Source organism: Hyaena hyaena, unplaced genomic scaffold, assembly GCF_003009895.1.
Source record: "Hyaena hyaena isolate Hyena2069 unplaced genomic scaffold, ASM300989v1 scaffold_186, whole genome shotgun sequence".
NCBI classification, from domain to species: Eukaryota; Metazoa; Chordata; class Mammalia; order Carnivora; family Hyaenidae; genus Hyaena; species Hyaena hyaena.
The window spans coordinates 2,076,213-2,101,975 of NW_024080818.1; the positions used below are offsets into that span (position 1 = coordinate 2,076,213).

Genomic DNA, 25,763 nt, shown 5'->3' on the forward strand with positions numbered 1-25,763 from the left:
ATTTGTTTTTGTTTGTTTTGTTTTCATTCTTTTTTTCTCTTTGCATTTCAGTTTTTGAAGTTTCTATTGGCTGATCTTTAAGCTCACTTATTCTTTCCTTGGCTGTGTCCAGTCTAATGAAGCATCAGAAGCATCTTTATTTCTATTACAGTGTTTTTGATTTCTAGTTTTTTCCTTTGATGATGATGATGATGGTTATTATTATTCTTTTTTTTAGAATTTTCATCTCCCTGCTTGCATTACTTCTCTTATGGGTTCAGGAAGAGTTGTTGATTTCCAGTTTGTCCAGTGTTTCTTATTGTAAGGATGGTAGCAAAGACTTCAAAGCTCTTAACATGTTGGAGCTAAAAATGAAAGTCTTAGAAATTCATATTTGGGCATATTGATACTGAGATGTCTATTGGGTTGTTGTTACTCACAGTATGGTTCATGGACTTGCATCACTAATATCACCAGAGAGCCAGCACAGAAATGCAGAATATTGAGTTCTATCCCAGATGTACGGAATTAAAACTTGCATTTTGAAAGATCTTCAGATTTTTCTGGGGATTCATCAGCATGTTTGAGAAGTGCTGTATCAAACAACCAAATGGAGATGTTGAGTAGACCACTGTATACACTGGAATTAGGCAGAGAGGTCCAGGTTGGAGACATAAATTTCTGAATTTTTGTCATGTTGATAATATTTTTAAAATTTTTTCTTAATGTTTATTTATTTTTGAAAGAGAAACAGAGCATGAGTGGGGGAGAGGCAGAGAGAGGAAGACACAGAATTGGAAGCAGGCTTCAGGCTTTGAACTGTCAGCACAGAACCCCATTCAGGGCTTGAACTCACCAACCATGAGATTGTGACCTGAGATGAAGTTGAACGCTCAACCAACTGAGCCACCTAGGCACCCCTATAATATTTTAATATTAGCCATGTCATGGACTTTTATCTAAGGGAGATTAGTCTCAGTGCCCTCCAAACAAACCACAGAAATTTACCTGTAATTAAATAATTTGTGTTTATTACTTGTTGCATGGAATAACCATGGAATACCTCAGAAAGAAGGTGTTACAAAGGACTTATAGGATTGATGCTGTGTTAGATGATTTAAGGGATGTTTAAAGAAATAGGGCTTCAGGGGCACCTGAGTGGCTCAGTCAATTGAGCATCCAACTTTTGATTTCAGCTCAGGTCATGATCTAACAACTGAGATCAAGCCCTACACCCAGCTGTTAGCTGAGTGTGGAGCCTGCTTAGGACTCTCTCTCCCCTTTTCTCTCTACTCCTCCTCTCTCTCCCATAATAAATAAATGAGCATTAAAAAAAAAAAAAAGGAAGCAGGGCACCTGAGTGGCTCAATAGTTAAGCATCTGACTTCAGCTCAGGTCATGATTTCATGGTTCATGAGTTCGAGTCCTATATTAGGTGAGCTTGAGCCCCACTTCGGATGAACAAGAGCCCTGCTTCAGATGAGCCTCGCTTCTCTCTCTCTCCCTCTTTCTCTTTCTCTGTCCCTCATGGGATTTTCTCTCTCCCCCTCTCTCTGACCCTCTCTCACTTGTGCCCTCTTTCTCTCTCGAAAGAAAGAAAGAAAGAAAGAAAGAAAGAAAGAAAGAAAGAAAGAAAGAAAGAAAGAAAGAAAGAAAGAAAGAAAAGAAGGAAGAAAGAAAGAGAGAAAAAGAACCAGGGCTTTGCTCTAGACTGGATGCAGTAGGGGTGAGTCTATGATTCAATATCTTAATAAAGCAGTCAGTTATAGCCAGGAGAAGAGAATGCTTGGTTATTTTAAAGGTTTGGGCAATGTTTGTGTTCTTCATATGTGTTCAGTTATTATTTTGGAATGGATCTGTTTTTGTCTTGATCCATCGTGGTCAGAGTAGTGTTGTCTGATGTGCTTTTCTTTTTATTCTTTGTTCTCAACATCTCCCCAATATTTCCTTCTATGCCTTATTTTGTGGGCATCTAGTCCCTCATGGAGTCTACCCAATACTCTGAAAGCTTGCCGTTTACATAGTTTTAACCTGAGAAGGACACAGGGCTCTAGCCTAAGTGTACCTATCTGACCAGCTACCAGTTGCCCTACCTTTTTAAAGTCTTCTAATCTAGTTGATAGTTGCCTGAGTTGCCCAGAGTACCAGGAGGGGAGGTTAGTAGTAAGAACATCCATTAGGCTTTAAGGTCTTGGTGTAACTTTGACAAAAACACCTACTTGCTTTGGTAGGTTCCTTACTATAACCAAGTTCTAGTTCCTAAATTACAAAGAGTTTAACAAACTTTCCTCTCAGGATTTGCTGACACAATTAAAGTTACTGTTTAGAAAGTGACTGAAGATCCGACTTTCAACAAATGGTGGTTATTGGTAGAAGAAACAGAAAAAATGGAAATGGATGTAAAAGTTGCTAACATCTATCCCATTGTCTTTAAATGCCCCATCCTGCTCCCACATCATTTAGATCCCATTGGTCTACCTTGTTGGAAGATACAATTAGAGTTTTATATTCTGAGCAAAACTTAGCATTTATTGATAATGTTGAAGTATATATGCTTAAACTACTGAAGCCAATTCATAAGGTCACATGGAAGAAACATTTGACTTGGAATCCAGTGATTTCTATTTGACCCTTGGCACCTTAACTTGGAAATGTAAATCCTGTGGCAAATTACAAGGCCATCTGAACTTTAGATACCTCAGGTATTAAACAGGTATAAGGGTTGGGGTGAGGGAGAGTGTTTTGAAGATAACATTTCAAAGAATAATTTCTTAAAGGTATTTTATATATTATAAAGCTTTTTACAAGCATAAGGTGCTATTATTGTTAGGTCCTTACGCATATTTTCATGTACTCTATTTATTCTTAGACTTAGTTTTAGCTGTGGAATAGAAAAACCAGGAAGGAATCCAAATTTTCCTCCTAGATGTTTGAGTTTATACATTTGGGCCAAATTCAATAAAGCTTAGCTAAGTAAGTTGCCTTAGGTTCTTGGGCTACAAACCAAGAATATAGTCAAATAATGGTTACCAACTTCAAATACTGCTGTACTAAAAGAAGGATTTATCAAGGACAATGCTGGAAGGAAAGGACAGAAATTTTCATCTTGCCAAGCCATAGAATATAATATTATCTAAGAAAAAGTGCTTCCTTCCAACCTCTTCTGTACCCAACCACCACCACTACCACAAAAAAAAAAAAACAAAAAACCCAAAACCAAGCCAGTTTCCCTATTCATTTGTTGAGGAAAAAAAAACCAATGAATATTTACCAACACCATTTTCATTGTCTGGGGAGAGGATGCTTATCTTTCTTTGACAGGCTGGATGGTAGGTCCTCACAGGACCACCAAGCTTCGATTATTATTACCCTCATGTCACAGATAAGGGAACTTGGGTTCAGAATGATTATGTAACTTGTTCCAAATCACACAGCTAATAAATGGTGGAATTGGGAACTGGAGATAGATCTATTTAATTTGAATACACTAGACTTTTCACTTCTTGGGGTACTTACTGAGAAAAAAAAATGTCAGCGGAATGCATCTTCTACTATCCACATTCCAGAGTAAAATTAATGTTTCTGGGAGGACGAGGAAAGAAGTCACAGAATTTCAGGATAAAGGGACATTAGAAAGCCCATTTAAGGAATCTCGGCCCTTCTACCTAATGGGTAGATTCTTCCACAGCTACTGGTCTAGACCACAGGGAAGGTCCTAAGGTTCTTCCATATACAGAGCTAAGTATGTGAGCCTGTAGCTTCCAGCTACAGCCTATGGATCTCCTCCTTAAACCAGAAAGCCCATCTCAAACTCCTCTCTCTCATAAGACCCACATATCTGATCTGGGTCTTCTCTTCAACCCTTTCACCGGTTTCCCAAAGGGTGCCACTTGTGAATCCCCTCCTCTTGATTTTCCTATGGGCAGTTTCTCCACACACCAAGGTCCCACCAGGCCCAGCTTTTCTGAATCCCTTCCAGTGTTTTCTAGTGACCTTAAAACTACCAAAGAAGTCGACTATTTACCCAACTTCCTTTAAATGTTTGTTTACTTATTTTTGAGAGAGAAAGAGGGAGAGCATGAGTGGGGGAGGGGTAGAGAGAGAGGGAGACACAGAATCCGAAGCAGGCCCCAGGCTCGGAACTATCAGCACAGGGCCTGACGTGGGGCTCAAACTCACAAATCGTGAGATCATGACCTGAGCTGAAGTTGGACACTTAACTGACAAAGCCACCCGGGTACCCCATAGCCTCATTATTTTTTAACGCAAGAAAGAAAAAATGCAAATACTTTGATTTTTTAAAAATTAAGTAATATAGAAATACATTCTCTTTGTAAGAAATTCCTTAACTATAATAATCCTACCTCTTCTCAGTGCTGTATTTGTGTTTGATATGTATCCTTTTTTTTTTTTTTGTCACTTCCTTAAGTCTGTATAGACATCAGTCTGCACACGCAGGAAAAATATACTTTGATCTTGTGTGTTTTAAAGAAACAAATGAATTACATTCATAATAAAAACAATGGTGCACTTAAAATGAAAGAGGTAGACTTCTAAGCAGTGATACATAAAGGTGTCTAAGACATGTAGTTGAGAAATAAAAACAGGCTGCAAAATAATACATGCTGTATGATTACACTGCCTTAATGTTCCCAAGTGTGGGTTTCTAAACCTAAGTCAGAATACCACTCTAATTGTTGAAAGGCATTGCGGCTTTCTAAGTGGAAAGTCTCAAACAAGGTCTAATAGTAATAGATATCCCAATATATGAAACACAAATCAATAGCAAAGACTCCCGTTCCTTTCCTTACTTACTGTAACTATGACAAAGACACTCTATTTATTCCAAAAAATGTTGGCATTTATTCCTTGACATTTCTAGAAGATATACAGAGTAAAAAGAAGTAATCTATAGGATTTATAATCTATTGGGAGTTGCGAAAATACATGAAAATTTAAGCAACAGTACAAAACTGTGTGGTTAACTGCCAGGCCTGGACACGGTAGCTGGTGAATTCAGAAAGAGAGAGGTGTCTATAGGCCAAAACAATCATGGCCGTCTTCACTGAGGAGGTAAAATTTCAGGAGGCTTGAAAAATGGGAAAAATTGGGTAGGACAAGGAAGGGAGAAGGGGAAGGAGAAAATATCAGGCTAGGGAATGGGTGTACATATGATCAGATGAATTCAGAAAGGCAACTCTAACAACGGGGAGAAAGGAGGTAAAAAACATTTGTTAAAGGCTGACTGTATACCAGGCTTCTTATGTGTCCCCAAGCTCCTTTACAGTGTGTGCTATTTTGTCTAATTTTCACAACTTCCTAATTGGGAAATTAATTATTATTATCATTTTATAAATGAAGACGTTGAGCTCCACAATTACACACAGGTTACACAGCAGGTGAACGGAGGAGTTGGGCAAGATGCAAACTCAGAGCTGCCCGATTGTGGTGTTCAGGTATTCCTCCACACCCCGCGCTGTGTCCCCAATCAGTCAACTTCCCAGAGGGAAGAGATACTGCAGTGAATTATGTAGACAAACTTGAAATATCAGATTGAGAGCTAGATTATGGACAGTCTTAGATCTCAGTAAATTTGAGAATAATATATAATATTAAGTGACAAGGAATTTAAGTTAGCATCTAGAGGAACAAATTATTAAAATTAACGTGTAATGAAGAATCTGGGAATGGTACATAGGATGGACAGGAACAGTGAGAAAGTGGATCTGGAGAATAAACTGTAGACAATTCCTATAATTTAGGAACAGATAATAATTGTCCCTGGATGATGGATGACTTGGGTGCCCTATGTACCAGTAATTCAAGCAAGCTCTAATACTGGCCAAGAATCAGCATTCTCTGTTTGTGCAACATTTCACCCAGCCTGACTAATGAAAACTAAATGCATTTGGAATCAAAATGACGTATGTGTAGTTGAAACACATGATGGGCTCTTATGCAACCCTGATTTATGTAAATGGATACAAATAAAGGAAGAAAGCCTGGATTATAAAAGAAAGGCAGGCATCACTCACTTAGCCTCTCCAGGCTTAGGGTTTGAAAATGAAGGCCCTTTTACCATTAATGCTTCTGGTTTTTGTTAGTTCTCCAGGTTGGGCAAAAGATAGGCACTACAGCATTGGCATCAAAGAAACCACTTGGAACTATGCTCCTACTGGTAAAAATATGCTCAATGGGAAGACTTTTTTGGAAGATCAGTAAGTAATACCTTTGCAGGGAAAAGTTGCTATCAGAAACAAAAGCTGATCGTTGTTACTTACTGATAAAATGCTGGTGAAAAATTTCCCATGATTGACACTTTAAGGGTATATTTGCTATTAGAACCACTTCCTTTCGTTGTTTGCTTGTTTGTTTGCTGTCTTTTGGTTTTTTTCTCATTTATTTATTTAGCTTCTATTGTCATAGAAGACAGATATTGATAGAAATCAGAACTTATTCCATAATTTTTTTTTAACATTTACTTATTGCTGAGAGACAGAGACAGAGCATGAGCAGAGGAAGGGCACAGAGAGAGGGGGAGATACTAATCTGAAGCCGGCTTCAGGCTCTGAGTTGTCAGCACAGAGCCCACTGCGGGACTTGAACTCACAGATCTTGAGATCTTGACCTGAACTGAAGTCTAATGCTTAACCACCTGAGCCACCCAGGCGCCCCAGATTCTTCCTTTTAGAATTGTCACCACTCTTACCATCATGGAATGTTACTTTAGGGATTATCTCTAATTCTGTGTTTATCATCAACTTTGTATGGTGCTCAAGATATAAAACAACACATTTCTTCTGATATGGAGGGTGTGGTGGAGATTGTAAAAATTGCAGCCATCTTCTTGATTTCTTCTTTCAAATATTTAGGAGGAAGAAATCTAGGGGTTATGGATGGGGTTCTGATTTACCGTATTTGTTGGCGAAATGACCCTAAGTCTACCAACAAATCCACAAATCCATTTAAATGTGTAAACAATTCTAAGTCATAAGACTTGATCTAATGCTCAAGATCTAAAGTAACCTTCAAGTGGGGTTAGAAACCTTTTTGTGGCTTTTAGTACAAAGAATTTGATAAGTCTTGCAAACCAAAATGCCATGTGTATTTGTATTTGATCGCTTTAGCACATATGCCAATGTTCTCTTTGCCTACAACATCTTTTGTTTTTTAACTCCTTTCACATTTTCTCTAGTGTCTTGAATTTTGTCTATCAAAATCAGACTGCAAAGCTTCTTACTTCTAGTTTCAGTGGATTCAACATTTTTTCTTTCCTGTCAAAATGTGTTAAAGTTCTCACTTTTAGTTTCTTTGTTTATTTTTTTACAGAGAGTTTCAGTCCTATGCATATCTACAAGGAGGCCCAAACAGGATAGGATCTGTTTATAAAAAGGCTTTGTATTTTCAGTATACTAATGACACATTTCAAACGATCATAGAAAAGCCATCCTGGCTGGGATTTTTAGGTCCAATAATTAAGGCAGAGACTGGAGACTTCATTTATGTACATGTAAAAAATTTTGCTTCAAGAATCTATAGTTTCCATCCTCATGGACTCAGTTACACTAAAGAAAATGAAGGTAAGTGTGTCCTCTTACCTTATATTTCTGAGTTGTTGTTTATGGGAAGTATGAGCCCATTACTGCAGGGAAAGCAGGGGAATTATCAAATAGTAGTAGTTTGGGATAAATGCAGGCTTTTACTTTTGATGTTTAAAAAAATTTTTTTTAATGTTTATTCATTTTTTGAGAGTGAAAGAGACAGAGCAAAAGTGGGGGAGGGACAGGGGGAAAAGGAGACATAGAATCAGAAGCAGGGTTCAGGCTCTGAACTGTCAGCACAGAGCCCGACATAGGGCTTGAACTCATGAATTGTGAGATCATGACCTGAGCTGAAGTCAGATGCTTAACTGACTAAGCCACCCAGATGCCCCTGATTACCTTTAATGTTTATATCCAAGACAGTCCTTTTTCATTTTCTCATCTTGACTAAGTGACTATTCTTGTGCAATTCCTGGGAAAGGAAACATACTTTTCACTAATAATTTTAATAATAATGACAATAATAATACAAACCAACTCTATTCATGGCTTAATGGAGAAAACATGGGTCTCATTCAAATTTTTTGGTAGGAGACACTTATGAACAAATGTTAGCTTGGCAAAAATAATATTCTGCCCCCACCTCATTTCATTTCCTAATGGATGAGGATTAGCCTCTTGAAAACATCAGCGTCAAGAACAATCATTATTTTCCCGGCAGTATCTTGTCTCGTAAACATCTATACTCACAGCTGCCTAATGGTGTTGGAAAAAGGAAGGGAAGAAAAAGCCAACAAAGAAGGTTTTGTGTTCAGCGTGGAGAAAGGAGGTCCTGAAAATAAATGTGTGAGAAGTTGTCCATGCTTCCAAATCTTCTATTGAATGGAGGGATTTTATTCATAGTTATGAAGGCTCCAGCCTCAAGAGATAAAGATCAGAGGCAAAATTCTAGGAAAAGGAGAAAGAAAGAAGAGAGAGTCCCCAGATTCAGAACTGGGGTATAGCTCAGGGTAAGGTAAGCTATGCAGAGGGCCACTTTTGCATTCCAGTGGAGGACACATGGATGCCTCTTGATGCCTGGGGTCCCAAGTCTGATTTGCAGTGAGGAAAATAGGGAGGGCAACTCAGGAGCCCAGACTTCTGTATCTAAGGTCTACGGATATAGTAGATGCACAGTAAATATTTTTGGAATTCATCAGTAATGGTGATAATGGTGTGCAGTTATGCTGCCTGCCTCATTCTAGTTTCGTCTAGAAACTGGGCACACTGGGCATTCAGGTGGAAGCCAGCTAAGGAAGAAGAGACAGGAAGCAGGAAAGAAGAAGGGAGAAATGCACATTTGATTCTGAAAATATAAAATAACATACATTTATGGCTTCATAGAGAAGCATGAGTCACATTCAAAATAGTGCTGCCAATGGTTACTGTGACCGCAGTGCCGATTATGTTTCCTAGGTGCTCTCTATCCTGATAATACTATGGGCCTGCAAAAGGCAGATGATCACCTGGAACCAGGGGCACAATACACTTACAAGTGGTATGTAGAAGAGAAACAGGGACCTGGCCCCAATGACAGTAACTGTGTGACACGGATTTACCACTCCCACGTAGACACTCCGAAAGATGTGGCTTCCGGTCTTATTGGACCAATTCTGACTTGCAAAAGAGGTAACATATTTTTAAAAATCTCATTGTAGCAATAGAACCAGAATAAGCGGGCTTTCCCTTGCTCTTCTAGTGGAATTTTTCTATCAAATGAGCTCTCTTTTCCTGCCTTGACCTTGATTCTCCAGTGGAGAAAGTAAAGCTGCCCTCTCAGACTCTGAGCACGAGATGGCGATGGTGAGTCCAATGCCTTAGTTCAAGACCAGTGATGCAAGATGGTCACTAGATGGTAGTCAAACCCAGTAAACCTCAGTGAAGCCATCTTTACACAAAATGATGGAGCCCTTTCTTCTACAGAGATATGTTGAATCAGCAGAGTGGAATAAAGTAGGAAGATGAGAAGCTGTCTGCCTGTTCCTTGCATGCTTTGCTCCTTACGGATCTGTCTGCAGATGTGCAAGATTTTATTTTTATATTTTAAGTTGAATCAATTAGAATCACCAGTTTATTTCACAGCAAAAATAATTTTTGTGAAGAGCAAGTTTTGTTGTTCTTTATGTTTCAGGCACATTGGATGGAGACACTGAAAAAAATATCGACAGGTCTTATGTTTTGATGTTATCTATAACTGATGAAAACAGTAGCTGGTATATTGATGAAAATATTAAGACGTATATTGAATCTGGCAAAGTAAATATGAGTGACTCTGGCTTCCAGGAGAGCAATCAGATGCACTGTAAGATTAAAGAAAACTTTCTTATTCATAATATCCTGTAATTCTAATTTCTGTAATTCTATTTAGTGATTTCCTTTTGTTCAAGTTTATGTGGTTGTGTCTACATTTTCCAGTTTTTCGCCCAGGGCACACTGGTTGATATGCAAGTCATCTAGTAAGTCTTGCTAGTTTGTAAAGTGTCATAGCACATAAAGCTAGGTAGATGCATATGTTTTCTAAAGACTGATATTGATCAAAAGTGGACGGGCAGTACATAGGAAGGATGTAATTTTTTTTGAAGGATGTAATTTTAAGGTAATAAGCTATTATGGAAGAACAGAAACATAACTGACACATTTCACAAAAATGTGTTTCTACATAGGATTTTTCAGAAAAGATGCTCTCCTCATCTCAGTCACCTCTATCTGTCCTTGTTCTCTTCCTTATGGGACTTAGCTTCTTTCTATTCTTTTCTCTCGGCTCTGCTCCCTGCCTTCCAACTTAACTTTCCTTCTCTTTCCTTTAACTCTCTGTGCTCCTAACACTTCTGATTATATAGAATATTGATAGCCTTTTCATGTGTGAAACAAAAGTCAAATCCTGTGGTAGATTATGCATGAGAAGAATGTTGACACGGTGAGGTTTGTATAATGAGGAAATGCGCAGAATGTATAGCATGTGGTTCTGATCTACCATGTATGATAGATCAAGGCACGTTTGTTTTCTTGGCTTAGTTGGTAGAGCATGCAACCCTTGATATGAGGGTCGTGAGTTTGAGCTCTGAGTTGGGGGTAGAGTTTACTTAAAAGATAAAGTAAAATAAAATATACGTTCATTTTCAGCAATAAACGGATACATGTATGGAAATCTGCCCAATCTCACCATGTGCGTAGAGGACAGGGTCAAGTGGTATATTGTTGGCATGGGTGGTGTGCTGGACACACACCCTCTCTATCTGCATGGACAAACTCTGATATCTAGGAATCACAGGAAGGACACCATCACCGTCTTCCCGGCCTCACTAGAAGATGCCTTCATGGTGGCCAAGGGCCCTGGAGTGTGGAAGCTGGGATGCCAGATATATGGTAGGAATTTATTACCTTTATGTAATGCAGGCTCAGAGAACTTTCAAGGCTACAACCCATCACAAATGCCTTATCTTCCAAATAGAGAAACTTATTTCTAGGGAGATGATGGTATTGTGTTTAGAAAGTAGGTGAAGAGATTAGAACTAGAACCCAGGTTTCTGACACTTAACTCCATAAAAACGGACCTTTTTAGATATATTAGGTTGTTTTGTTTTGTTTTGTTTTTAAAAACCTTTTTTAAATTGTTTCTTAATTTTTTAATTATTTCTTTTTGAGAGAGACACAGAGACAGAGTGTGAGTGGGAGAGGAGCAGAGAGAGAGGGAGACACAGAATCCAAAGCAAGTTTCAGGCTCTAGGCTCTCAGCACAGAGCCCAATATGGGGCCTGAACTCACAAACTATGAGATCATGTCCTGAGCCATGTCCAGTAGGACATTTAACAGACTGAGCCACTGAGGTGCCCCCCAAAACTTTTATATTTATTAGGTGGTGAGCCTTACAAAAAGCCTGAATGTCAAAGCACATATTACTGTTTGTTTGTTTTTTAGTTGAGAAAATAAGTTTCAAGAGGTTAAAACACTTGTGCAAAACCCTATAAGAAGAATTGCCAGGAATTATGTAGGATCAAATTATTCTAGTCCCGAGCTCAGGAAACCTACGTATTTTCATTTATTTGCCTCTTCATTCACAGTCTCCATTAAATAACATGATGGCCAGTTATGAAGTTATTAATCTTTTCCAGTCTTAAATAGGACCAAACGCTACATACAATCTTGCAAATGTTTTGTTTTACCTTTCAATCAAAAAACGTGGTTGTTATTAGAATTGAAGAATTTCACTTTTCATTTTTTGTACAAAAATGGGGTTTACTTTTCTGATCAAAACTCATCTTTTCTAAGTCCCATCCTTTGATTAGCATCATGCTTCAGTTAATTACTTAAAGAAGTACACAGCAAGTATTTATCAGGATTTCCTATGTGTTGTGGCCGTCCTAGGGTTATGGGAAAAGGGTTATGTAGTTCCTATAACTCAAGGATTAAATTTAATGATTAGAAGGTTCTCACTTAGAAAGGAATTCCATTTTCAGGTGAAAATGTACATTCAGCTCCAGTCTTCCTAGTTATTTACTTTACAGAGGGTGTCTTCAAGTCAGGTCTGGCCCTCAACTCTGCTGAAAGAATACGGTTGGCCCTAAGCACAATTGAAGAAATGTCTGAGAGTTCCTTGGCTGATTTGGTTGACTCCATAGCTTTCTCATGTGTTTAATCAATCTCTTTCTGTGTCCTAGAGTTGTATGTGGTTTGAAAATTTTACTTCCACTCTTTTAAAAATGTTTACTTAAAATCTGCTTAAAATTCTACTTTATGTTATTAGTGATTACAAGGATACATGGATAGACTTTTGTTGGAAAGAAAGGAAGGACAGAAAGGGGAACGAAAGAGGTGGGGGGAGGAATAGATGGGGGAACAGCAGGCAGAAAGAGTGAAAGTCTAATGTGATGTATGGGGGCCACCTTGTACCATCTCAAGAGGGCTGAGAGTTAAGACAGCCAGCTGGTAAACTCTTGGTAACTTCAGACTGCCCACAGTGGGAGTGTTTAGACCACAACAATTAGCAATTAAATCAAATGTTGTGGTTTTTGTCTTTAGAGAATTTAAGGACACACTGTTAGTCCAACCCTTCCATCACCATCCTTACCCCTTCCTAGATAGTATACTCTGGGTACGAATACTTGGACCTGTTTTTATGCATTTTCACATAATATATGAACATGTAGAAACAAAAATACACAGCTATATTTTGTGTTTTGTTTGATATAAGTAGATCACACTGCATATAATTTTCTACTATATTGTGTTCTTTTTTCATCCACCAATATGTCTTGAAATCTTTTCTATGACATTCCCCATACATCTAACTTATTCTTATAAACTTTTGTGTACTTTTCCACACTGGGGATGTATCCTGAGTTATTTAACCATGCCTCTTGATTGGACTTTGTTTGAATTGCTTCCACTTTTTTGGCTTATTACCGATGACATAGTTTATACATTTTATTTGTATCTCTTTACGTATATGCAAATATTTTTCTTGGTTGACTACCAAGAAGTGAAATTATATACTGCAGGGTGTTTAATTACAACAAATTCTGCCAGAATGCCTTCCAAAAGGTCTACTCAAAAAGTCTAATTTACACTCCCACCGACAGTGCTCTGAAATCAAAGCACAGGACTGATGCCCTCATGGAAAATTTCCTGCCTTCATTTTCTTCCTGCCTGCCAACTAGTTAACCTAAGAAATCAAGTAATTCATTCGTGACTAATGGTAGTAATTTTATACCCACGAGGAAAGATGTTTTTGGCCAAAACAACTCTCAATTCTTCCTGGTACACAGGCACCATCTTCTAGAGACTGGTCCAATGGTGATTATTATTCTCCAGTAATATATGTTCCTCTAACATCCATCTTTGTATCCTGCTTTTTGTACTTGCTTCTTACACTTTAGGTTTTTACACAGAGTCCATAAGTAAAATACCTTGAATTTCTCAAAAAACGAGACATTGCAATATTGTTGACTAAGATACAAAATATTTAGGAATAAGAAAAATATTTTAATAACATTCTCTACTTGGGTTTACTATTTTTCAGATAGTATGCAGGCCTTTTTCAATGTAACGAATTGCCACAAACCTTCAACAAAAGTTACTAGGACACGTGTTATACATTACTATATTGCTGCTGAAAAAATTGTTTGGAACTATGCTCCATCTGGTATAAATTTCTTCACTAAAAAAAATTTAACAGCCTCTGGAAGGTAATCACTCAGGGATTAAAATATTTATGGTTAAATAAAGATAATTGAACTTTTTCATAACCAGCTACTCTTAAAAAAGATTTAGGCATCTTAAAATAAAAAGGTACTGATAAAATAAAGGTAGAAAAATATCAGTAATTAGAAAATATTGAGTTGAAAAATCACTACCACACAAAATAGTTCTCTATTTTGCCTATACCTTGGTAGCCAGTACAAAACGAAACATACCGCTCATTGATTTTTCCTAGCACTAAATTTTAAAATAGATTTATTGTATATAATTATGAGACACAGTGGATAATGTTATCAATAACAATTTTACAAAGATTTTTTTAAAATGTTACATATAATTTATATTTTCTTGCTAAGGTCTGAAGACATAATTAAATAATTTCCTGTGAAATTATTTTTTAATACTTTTGAAATTAAGAATTTTATTTCTTAATTAAAACAAGAAATGAAATTATTTTTTAAATTACTTTTTAAAATTCTTTCTTATGACATTCTTAAATCACATTTTATAAATATTTTTTATTAATAACATCTAAGAATATATTACCAGTTACTTTTTTCATGACCAAAAACTAAGACCAAAACATATTACTGTGGCATCAGCATTTAAAAGTACACAAAAAGTCTTTCTGATAGTCTAACTGCTATAATTATATTTACCAACTCAAAGATTACAGTTTTATTTTTAAAAAAATTTTAATGTCTATTCTTAAACATTTGACATGAGTTCTGACATGATGCTTGAACTCATGAACCACAAGATCATGACCTGAGCTGAAGTTAGATGCTCAGCCAACTGAACCATCTAGGCTCCCCAAAGATTATAGGAGTTTTAACCCTTCGGGTCTGTTGAATGAGTTATATGTCAGAAAATATCAAGTTATAAAAATAACAAGAAATGCTTCCCATGGTATTTATTTTTCTCCAAATTACTTACAGAAATTTTGAGAAAACTAAGACTGTTATATCAAGTGAATATTTTTTCTTACATTTTAAAGCTCATCAACAAATTATTCAATCTGTGTAATGGAAATTTTGCATTAATTGTATGAAAGATATCTGGGCTTAGAGAAAAAATTAGATTCAGAGTTAGGTCTAACTCTCATTGTATATTAACTAAAATAAGTATGAATTAGTAGATTTTTTTTTCAGCTTGCTTGACTATCCTGGCTATGAAATTCTATGATGTCTTAGTATGACAAGTCACTCCTTCACTGCTAGGGAATACTTTTTTGTAGGGGACCCAATTTAATTTTATTATAATAAAATTTAAAAATAAGAATGACATCTCTCATCTTAATAGTCTAGCATCTCTGCACATAGTTGTTTAAAAAATAATGTTTGTTAACTACCTGACTGGAAAAAAAAATATTTTATTCCAGAAGAAAATGTGTAGATAAACTACCAGGTAGACAGACATAGATACTTATATATCCATCCATAGATAAAAGACTGACAAGAAGTCCATGGAAAATGTTGATCACGGTGAGATTATGAAGATTTAAAAAATTTTTGTCATATTTCTTCTTATTTTTCAAATTTTCTAAAATGAGCATGCATTGCTTTTATAAATAAATTACAAGTACTTTAAAATGGATATATGTAGATTCTTGCCTTCTTTTCACATGATCACTGTTAATTTAAAAGTTTTTTGTGTATCTATTTTCTCTGCACAGTGAATCTCAGGTATATTTTGAAAAAAGCCCAACCAGAATTGGAGGAACTTACAATAAAATAGTTTTCCGTGAATACACAGATGCTTCCTTCCGAACACAGAAGGCGAGAGAAAAGCACCTTGGAATCCTTGGTAAAATTCTATTCATAGTTTGCAGGGCTATAAACACCATTTCTACATATTCTGTGCAATCAAAATAGTATGCACATCTCACGGTTTTAGAGATTTTAGCTGTCCTCTTATAACCTTAGGAAAACAATACATTCTGATTCATGCAGTTCTAAACTGCATTATTTTGTCCCTGTACATCCAATAAGATTAATATATTCACATGATCCAAAGTGACTTTCTAAAAAGACCCTGAATCATCTAGAGCTCTTGCAGTTGGATACATTTCTGGTTCATGGCATCATCTTAATTTGTTCCTAGAAGAAACTTACTCAAGTAACATACCTCACAATTGTGTTTGTGAAAACCGAGGACTTCTACTAATTCTGTTGGTTTCTAGGCCCTGTCATTAAGGCAGAAGTGGGACAGACCATGAAGATCACTTTTTATAACAATGCTTCCCTGCCACTCAGCATTCATCCCCATGGACTACGTTACAACAAGAGCAACGAGGGCTCCTTCTACAAAACACCTGGAGGAGGTAAGTACAGAGCAAGGGAAGCCCAAGCAAGTCATATGCAATAGAATGCTATTCGGAAAATAAAACTCCTCCTGGGGCGCCTGGGTGGCTCAGTCGGTTGAGCCTCCAACTCTTGATTTCCGCTCTTCTCATGATCCCAGGGTCATTGGGATTGAGCCCACAGCAGGCTTTACACTGAGCGTGGAGCCTGCTTGAGATTTTCTGTCTCTGTCTCTCTCTCTGCCTCTCCGCCTGCTCATACCAGTGTGTGCATGTACGCTCTATCTCTCAAATTTTAAAAATAAGATAAAAAGAAAATCATAATGATCTTAAGAAAATCATTTTCATAATTTTCTTAAAATCATTATGATTTTCACATCATACCAGCTCTGTGTCCTTATTACGGCAGTAATCCATCTTTAACACCTTTCAACTACCACCCAAGGTGCTACAAGGTGAGCAAGATACGTCTTTGCACACAGAGATCTCATAGTCTAGACTAGGGTACTTCTGGTCCTAGGTCTCTTTTCACAAATATTTGTTTCTCACTAGGTATCCCTCCACCCTCCTCACATGTAAATCCTGGCATGACATTTGTCTATACATGGGAAGTCCCAAGAGATGTGGGTCCTACCTCCACAGATCCCAACTGCCTGACTTGGTTATACTATTCCTCAGTAAATATGACAATAGACATCAATACTGGCCTTGTAGGGCCTCTGGTCGTGTGCAAAAATGGAAGTCTTGGAAAGGATGGCAAACAGGTGAGTCATGGAACTATGTCCAGATATGCCTTGGTGAGGGGTTGTCTGAGACAGAGCTGCAGGGGAAAAGTAATGTGGCAATGAATTTCTTTTGTGTGCTGATTCTCCCAATTCTATCCATTTCTTAATTCCAGACCTGTATCTTCCTCTGCCCAATGAATACCTACCCTAACTCTTTATCTCACTCTGGACAACCACTCTCTGCCCCTCTCGCCTATAAATCAGCTTTTTTTCTTCTACTCTGTCTCTTAGTTAATGGCATCACCCATCCCAGTACTTTGTCAACAACTCCTTTCTCACTTCCAACATTAGTCACCAAACTCCCAATACCCCTGCCTTATTTGAGTCACCATCTCCTCTTTCTGAATTTCTTTAACCTCCTGGCTCCTGTTTCCACTCTCATCCTGCTTCAAATTAGCTCCACATCCCTTCCTTCCAAATCCAGCTATAGCACTCTCCACATGAAAAATCGCTCTGAAGTCTGTTGCTTCAGAAACCAACACATGAGGCCCTGTTGATCCCTCCAAATTCATGAGCCTTCTCTGCCACCCTGCACATGCAATTCTGGCTCCACTACAAAATTAGCTTGCTAGTTCCTGAGGAAGGAAGGCTAATACACATCTCTTTGATTTTGTCCTCTTCCTTTACCTGCTAAAAGGGGAGACATTTTTAAAACTCAGACTGAAGGTCCCTTCCTGCCCTTCAGACAATATTCGCCAACTAAAGTGGTTTCTACAGGTTACCATAGTTTCTTGTGTATGTTTCTGTTGGATCACTTATCTATGCAATTATATTTACTGGCCTTTCTGTCCCACCAGACTATAAGTTTCTTGAAACCACACACAAGTTTTTTTAATTCTTTTGTTACAACCACAGCCCCTCTCTGACATTGTAGTAGGTGCTCGATAAATGCTTGACAAATGAATTTCCCTTATTCCTTACTCACAATTCAACTAATATCCAATTTCCTTTTTGCATTTATAATTTATAAGGTAATAAAGCCTAATAAATCCCTCCAAATAAATATATGTATAATCGAACATATATTTTCTTTAAAAATGAGATTTAATAGGCATCCATACAATGAAAGTGTTTTAAGTCTCATAATTCTTGTAGTACATGTAATTTTTCTATCTATCTAAAAATATAAATATGTGTACGTATTCAATTTCTTCAGAAATGGTAAGAATGCAGACTTTCTAGAATTGAAAACATTTTACCTAACTTACTTTCTATAAAGCATCCCATGAAAAGCCACTATACACATCTATGATCATACAGTTCAATTTTATGAAGTTCAGATGTAGGGCTTTGTAAGTTCAGAGTAAAAGCTTTATATGCAAACAGCTGTAGAGAATTTTTAACTTCTTTGTTCTGTGATAAATCCATTCACTGGGATTCATGCCTTTATATAAATATCCGTAAGTGGATTTTCCAGGATTATACAAATCCCTTTTTTATAGGAAATCCTATGTACAGATCAACTATTTGACTAGACTTTGTATATAGACTATCTATATTTCACACCTATTCTATTTTCAATTCTTATCTACAGAAGGGAAAAGACAAAGAGTTTTACCTGCTTGCCACAATATTTGATGAAAATAAAAGCTATCTCTTAGATGAAAATATCAGAGCCTTCACTACAAAACCTGAAAATGTGGATAAAGAGGATCCAGACTTCCAAGAGTCTAACCAGATGTACTGTAAGGGAACATTCAGTTTACAAGATAAATGCATTAACAGTTGGTTAATTTCACTGAGCCTAAAGAATTTGGGATTGTTTAAGAGAGACAAACATTTTTCCCCATAGTTTTGGTTACTATGTTTCATGTTTCTTTTAAAGTTAACTTCCCCACACACAAAAAAATTAACAATTAAAATGATTATGTTAAGTTCAGTTTACTAAATATTTAACAATGCCTTTTTGGTGCACTATATTGTTTAGCTATTACTAGATGTGAGACATAAAACTCATGTATTTTTCTACTCCCAAATTAGTGGTGTAGGTGGGTGGAGTGTTTACTGAGTTGGTTAGTTACTTGATTGGTTGGTTGATTGGTTAGTTTTTGAAGACTGCAAGTATAGGGGGAAAGGATTGGTCTAGAATCTGGGGACTTGGACTCTGATCTTAACTGCTCTCAATATTAACTTAATGACACTGGACAAGTAATTGCCTCTTTGGCATTAGTTTCCATTCTAAAAAAGGGTTTAACTCAATCTTGAGATTCTTACATGAATGAGCTGCTTTATGATTTGTCCTTCACTGAGTTTCAAGAGATGCCAAGTTACAATAAATTAAATATTCTTTTCTTTGTCACAAATGTCTTATAGCCATAAATGGATACATGTATGGAAATCTGCCCGGACTGGATATGTGCTTAGGAGACAACATTTCATGGCATGTTCTTAGTGTGGGATCAGAAAAAGACTTACATGGAATATATTTTTCAGGAAATACCTTCACTTCCTTAGGATCAAGGGATGACACCATCTCTCTGTTTCCCCACATCTCTCAGACACTTTCTATGACACCAGATTCCTTAGGTAAGTAGTCGATCTTCTCTTTCAGGCTGAAACATGTCCGAATTGTGAAAAACAGTGTCTTTACATGCACTGAATATTGTTTGTACAGAAAAAAAAATGACCATATGCAAATGATTAAAATACCATTCCCCTGCTCCATTTAATTTATAGGAGCAGTAGTGTATCATTTTCAGGACATAAAAATAGCCTCCACCTCTCTGTTTTCTCTTCCTGGGCACCAGACTCCTTGCTCCTCAAAATCAACCCAGCTCCTCAAAAGCGATGAAGATGCCTTGAAGCATTGAACTTGTTTTTATTCTATTATCTTCTCCATTTCTTACTCTTCTGTTCATTTGTTTCCCAGGCCTTCCTTCTGTTTCTGTCTTCTCTCTGCCTTTGCTCTCTAGGGAAATTTTCTCACTTCAGTGAGGTTGATTGCTGCTGGCAAAATGTTTTTAAAAGGCACCCCCATATCAGAAAATGGTTAGAGGTGTCAGGGCCTAGCCTGATCAACCTATAGAATAATGCTAGTTTCTCCCTTGACCTCTCCCTGCCCCTCTCTGCCCCACCCAGGATTCTCAATCTTCCTTACACTGTTCTGCCTTCTTTAATCCATAGCTCTTATCAGCTTCCAACTATATCAAAGTTACCTGCTGTGTTTATTGCTTATCTCGACAACACCCACCCTGCAATATAAACCCTAAGGACAAGGATTTTTAGCTATTTTGTTCACTGATGTTTAGAACTATGCCTGGCATTGAGAATAAATAAGCATCTGTGAAATTAATGAAAAAAATAAGTAGACTGTCTTACTATATTTCATTTGGGGGTTTATATCTTATACATGACTTCACAGAGAAATCCGAATGCAGAGCTTTACCCACTCTTCTTACTTGCCTCCAGGAACTTTTAATGTGGTTTGCATGACAACAGAGCACTATCTAGGAGGCATGAAACATAAATACCACGTGAGGCAGTGTTCGAAGCCAAGCCCTGATCATACACAGTATGAGGAAGAGAAAACCATTTATATCGCAGCTGAGGAAATTGTGTGGGATTATTCTCCCAGCAGGAAGTGGGAGAAAGAACTGCAGCATTTACAAGGAAAGAAGTATGGCCCTACCTTCCATCTCAAACCGGGAAGGGTTCATTCCAGAGTCCTCCACCTTTTCTTTTTCAGTCTTTCACACATGTGCCTGTGTGTGCACGCATTGTGTATTTGCCTGGTGTGCCTTGTGCATTTGGCGTGCATGTGTGTGATGGGTGTGTCTGCGGGGTATGTATGAGGCATGCATGTGCTTAGGATGCATTCCACTACAAATAAACTTCACAGAGTATCCGTGTGCCATTCCTTCAATTATAAGTGGCTTCAAATCTTCCTAAATATCTGCATCGCTTACTTCTATGCTCTGTTTCTTCCTGTCTTTCTTTTCATTTCTTGCTTCCGATCTTCCTCGGGTGTGTTACCAGTCAATCTCCTCAGGCTGAGGTGTCATGAATGTGACTTCAACTACATTTAACATTTGGCATCAGGCAGATTTCCTTTCTGTCTTCATTTGTTTCTGTCAATCTTTCTTCTTCTGGGAACCTCAAACCGAAGACTCATTTGTGTGTGTGTGTGTGTAAAATTTGATTTCTTTCTCTGACTTTCATTTATACTATTTACTCATTTATCGAAACTAAAATTTCATCCTGAAAATATGTTTTAAAGTAGAGTGAATAACCAACAATCTTACCAGAACTGATATTTTTTAAGAAGAATTACTTTCCATGGTGAAGTAGCCTCTAGACATTAATCAATCATGTTATTTCAATAAGGAGTCCTTTCACATGAGAATTCATCTAATTTAATTGTTAAATTAACTAACTTGGCTTTTTGTTTTTGTTTTTGTTTCTATTTCCATAAAGCGAAACAAACATATATTTGGATAAAACTGGGACATATCTTGGGTCCAAATACAAGAAAGTCATATACCGTCAGTATGAGGATATCACATTTACGAATCAAACAAAAAGAAATGAAGATGAAAAACATCTGGGTATACTAGGTATTAACACATGATATTCTTGTACTCAGTCACTAGAGATTGTTATACACATGGAGGATATCGTTAACCTTTATCCTGACAGAGGAAAATGCCTATAATTCAACCTCTAATTTGTTTGTTGGTAGGCACTTTTTGAATCAAGCAAATTGATTGAAGTGTTATTTCATAGAAAATGAAAAGACCATAGAAAATTAATGTGGTTAGTTTCAGATTACCTGGCTTCTTACCCTCAGAACTCATGAATTCTAGAGAGACCTTACAAATAGTCTTTGGAGATCATTTCACTGATATTAAACTGTAGCCCAGAAGCTCTACTATAGTGAGGAAAGGGCCTCTTTGTTTAAATGTTTAACTTAAACACTTGAAGTGTTAATATTTAGTTTCATCTTCTGTCCAAGAGTGAGGAAAATTACAGCCCTTTCTTCTACCCTTGACAGGTAAGTTAAGAAAATTATAAGTCACCCCAAAGCACCTGCATGTAATATTTCCCTAAGTCACACAGCATTTCCAGAGGTCGTATGATGTTTTCATATGTCAAATGACATTTCCATATGTTGCACAGTATTTCCAGAAGTCACATGGCATTTCCATATTCCCAAATTTTATTCGGGTCTTGATATCTGTGTGTCTGTCTACTGGAGGCTATTTTCTGGTGTGGGACCCTCTGAAGATGGGTTTACATGCAGTTGGAGAAAATCTTACTCTCCTTGGCTTCTCCTTGGCCTCATGAACTTCCCCATTTGTGGCCCCAAGAAAGAGGTCTATGCTACCCAGTTCCTACTGTTATTGGGTGGGCTCCTATCTTTAGTAACAGCAGAATGTTAGTTTTCACTAGGATTCTGGATGAGTGCATCAAGATAAATAATACAGTATGACCCTCTAGATTCCATTATTATTTATTAAAAAAAAAAAAAAAGGAAAACACTTTATGGAAAAGGGAAAACAAGCATAGATAGTGTTTGGAAAGGTGAAACGGCCAAGGGGACAAACCGAAGATGTCTCTGCTACCATCTAGTGTCCACCAGATGTCTTCAGGGCTCTGATTGCAGTTAATTATAGCACAAGTTCAAAGAGAATTCTTACTGCTTAGTTAATCTCAAAACCAGAATTTTTAGTCACTGATGTAATCCACTCTAAATAGAAAGAAGGTTTAAAAGAACTTTTTTTTACCTCCAGTTCTTGACCTGGATGGAAGGGAGAGAGAGTATAATGAAGGGGTCTTCGGTCTGTGAGAAAAAAAAATAAAAATCACCCTTCGCCAATAAAAAGGCCTTCAGCTTCTCCTAATTCTCCACTAAAGGGAGGAAAGAATAAAAGGTTTAAATGATAAGGTTGGTCAAGAAGAATGTAAAAGATTTCACATCTAAATTGTGTGTTTTCGTAGGCATTAACTGATGCTCACCAAAGTAAGTTTTCTAGAGACTTATATTTTCCAGGCAAAGCCATGTTTCATAAATCAGCAATGATCTATTTGTTAAAAGTGTGTTTTATTTGGCTCCATGTTAAGGAAAAAAGATAAAAATAAGTCCCTGTATAAATACAGGGACAGATGACTCATAATTTAAAATAAATAACAACTTATTATAACATTATAACATTTTCCTTTTTATATTCCCTAGGTCCTATAATATTTCTCACTCCTGGTCAAAAACTCCGAATTATCTTTAAAAATGAAGCCTCAAGACCATATTCAATTCATGCTCATGGAGTGAAAACAAACTATTCCACTGTTGTTCCAACTCAACCAGGTAACTGCTTTGGGAAAGAGAAAAGCTTCAAAGCTTTTATGCAGGGCTATGTGCTAATATTCTTTCTTAAAAATCAGTGTAGTTCTAGATGAGAGAGACCAGGGGACTAGTAAGAATGGTCTAAAGTAGTTTAGGAGCAAGTTCCTTTTACAAGTCTTGAGTTTGCCTCCAGGATGGATACCATGGAAAAACTCCCCATTTTATACGATTCTTTCCTAGAACCACCTTCCTCCCCCATTCTCTACCTGTCTTGCTGCTCGGTATTCTTACACTGTGCTCCATCTCTCCAATTCAAGTGCTCAAGTAGGAGTTGAGTATAAGATGCAGCATGTGAAGGAGGGAGCAAGGGAGAGACTTGAACCACTAAGAAGTAATGAACATCATGTATTAACATTCCTATGGCATCATCATTATACAGCATTCCATTCCACATGCCTCACGTGAAAACAAATGCTTTTTAATATAAATGTTCAGGGAGCAGACTCTGAAATGAAAATCTGTGTGCAGATAGTGCTCTTGGGATCAAAGGCAATGGAAAGAAAGACAAGGAAACAGAATTGGGCAGAAGTTAAGTAGAGAAGCAGCCTCAAAAGAAATCACAGCCAACCTAGAAGTTCTGAAGATAGGGTGGCATTCAGCTGTTCTGAAGTGGGGTGAGAAAACTGGGCCTTTCTGACCCTGTATCTGGCATTGCATGCAAGCTTGGGTGCGGTGGCTCTTTTCCCCCAAGGCTATCCTGATGGGGGTGGGCGGCCTGTGGAGCAAAGTTTCCTTCATTCTTAAAGAGGAATCTGAGTGAGGCCTCTGGAGTGTCTACCAAAGTTGCTTATCAAAACAAGTAGTTCAGGGAATTGAGTGTATCAACAAAAGAGTCAGATCGAGAAAGGGAAGATATGTGGTACAGAGGGATGAAAGACAGATTTTGATGGTGAGTGGAATATTCCCTTTCGATTTTAAAAAAGAGACGGTCCCATTGTGGTGTCAACATCAATCTCCTATCAAGGGAGTTTGCAAGTCAGCGCTCTGTGCTCATTAGGCAGGGAAGGATCAAATTATGTACATTCCACAAACACTTCTGAGTACCTGCTGTGCCCAGGCACTCTGTGGTGCTTTGGAAGGGGAAAGTTGGTACTAAGTAGATTGATTGTTAAAGATTTGGAAGCAGAGAGGCTAGGGATAGGAGTGGAGATGCTTGGAAAAATTAATTTAGGCCTCTGAGAGTGGGAGATGCAAGATTATTCAGCAAGGGGCAGGGGTGGGAAGAGGTGTCCAAAAGAACTTTTCTGAAATAGGCAAGAATATAGGATTCAGATTCAGTAGGGCTAATGCAAATGCTTTGGGAGCAGGGAAGAGCCACATTTGATCTATAAATTGGAAGGTTCAGGGCTGGAATTCAAAATAAGTCTGTCACATTTCAAACCCCGAGTTATCTTTACTACAGTAAATATTTGTTAAATGAATGAGTTAGATATTTAATGACTACCATTTTTCAATGGCAAAATCACTATAAGGTTTTGCTTCATAACCCTGAGAACATAATGGCTAGCAGTGATGGTTACATCAACTTCACCCTGTGGCCCAAGTAATGCAACATCAGTGGCTTCATTTTGCACCATCTTGTCTAATCCCTAAATTCCCATTTTATGTGCATGAGAAAAACAGAAGCTCAGAAAGTGTAAACACATTGGCTAACACCAAGACGACAGTAGATCAGGAATGGAAAACTAGGACTACGCTCCCTAATATTTGTGTAGCTTTAGGATTTGCTCATTATCTGGTTTCCCACAAAAACATGTGCTTTGAAAGATTCTGTTTATATACACCATATTTGTCTCTTTTAGGAGAGATCCAAACATACGTTTGGCAGATTCCTGAAAGAGCTGGTCCTGCCTCAGAGGACTTTGAGTGCATACCTTGGTTTTATTATTCAACTGTGGACGTGGTTAAGGTAAACTTCAAATCAAGTCATGGTTTTCCTCCTATCTCCTCTTAGAAATTATAATGGAAGAAAGAAGGAGTTTATTTGTGTTTTTAAAAAATCTTAGTTCTGTGTAATCTTTCTTTTTTAAGTAACCTAAATGCTGCTCAGCTTTTCTTCTACACAGTTTTGCATTTTACAAGCGCAAAATCATTGCATTGTGATTACTTAGATTCATGATACTTTCCCAAATGGCACTGTGAGTTGAAAATACAATAATATCCTCTTTGTTTCATTGAATAGGATTTGGATCACAGACAACAAAGTATGGAATTTAAAATTCTCTGATTTAATGAGAAATAAGCACATACACATGTATATTTTTTTAAAAAACCATCAACTCTGGAGTTCAGTTTATTTGCATTTAACAGCAACAGCAACAAAAGTTTCCTCTCCAGACTTTTAGTTATTTTGGCCCTCTCTCTGCCTAACACAAGAATCTACACAAACATTCAACCCCAAACCAAAATGAGTATAAACAAACCAAGGCTCCCAGCCACAAACAGCTGTAGGGGCAGAAGCATCACAGGAGAAAGGGTCCAAGACCTTTCGACTCCACTGCCAACCAACTCCAATGCCAGGAAATTCTAATTAAAATCAAAGCCTGGGTTTTTTTTTTTTTTTTTTTTTTTAATTAAAA

At 37.3% G+C, this 25,763-nt stretch overlaps 1 protein-coding gene across 1 annotated transcript in view; it reads left to right on the top strand.

Moving 5' to 3' along the window:
• Positions 1-5,898: 5,898 nt before the first annotated feature.
• Positions 5,899-25,763, top strand: part of LOC120237648 (ceruloplasmin-like) — a 29,649-nt gene continuing 9,784 nt past the window's right edge. Inside the window, exons 1-16 of the mRNA XM_039241037.1 lie at positions 5,899-5,903; positions 6,084-6,197; positions 7,309-7,559; positions 8,976-9,188; positions 9,691-9,861; positions 10,683-10,925; positions 13,579-13,744; positions 15,433-15,563; positions 15,940-16,080; positions 16,612-16,823; positions 18,379-18,529; positions 19,158-19,370; positions 20,253-20,460; positions 21,258-21,397; positions 23,017-23,145; positions 24,987-25,093. Coding sequence (XP_039096968.1) covers positions 5,899-5,903; positions 6,084-6,197; positions 7,309-7,559; positions 8,976-9,188; positions 9,691-9,861; positions 10,683-10,925; positions 13,579-13,744; positions 15,433-15,563; positions 15,940-16,080; positions 16,612-16,823; positions 18,379-18,529; positions 19,158-19,370; positions 20,253-20,460; positions 21,258-21,397; positions 23,017-23,145; positions 24,987-25,093 — 2,595 coding nt within the window. The remainder of the gene's footprint in view (positions 5,904-6,083; positions 6,198-7,308; positions 7,560-8,975; positions 9,189-9,690; positions 9,862-10,682; positions 10,926-13,578; positions 13,745-15,432; positions 15,564-15,939; positions 16,081-16,611; positions 16,824-18,378; positions 18,530-19,157; positions 19,371-20,252; positions 20,461-21,257; positions 21,398-23,016; positions 23,146-24,986; positions 25,094-25,763) is intronic.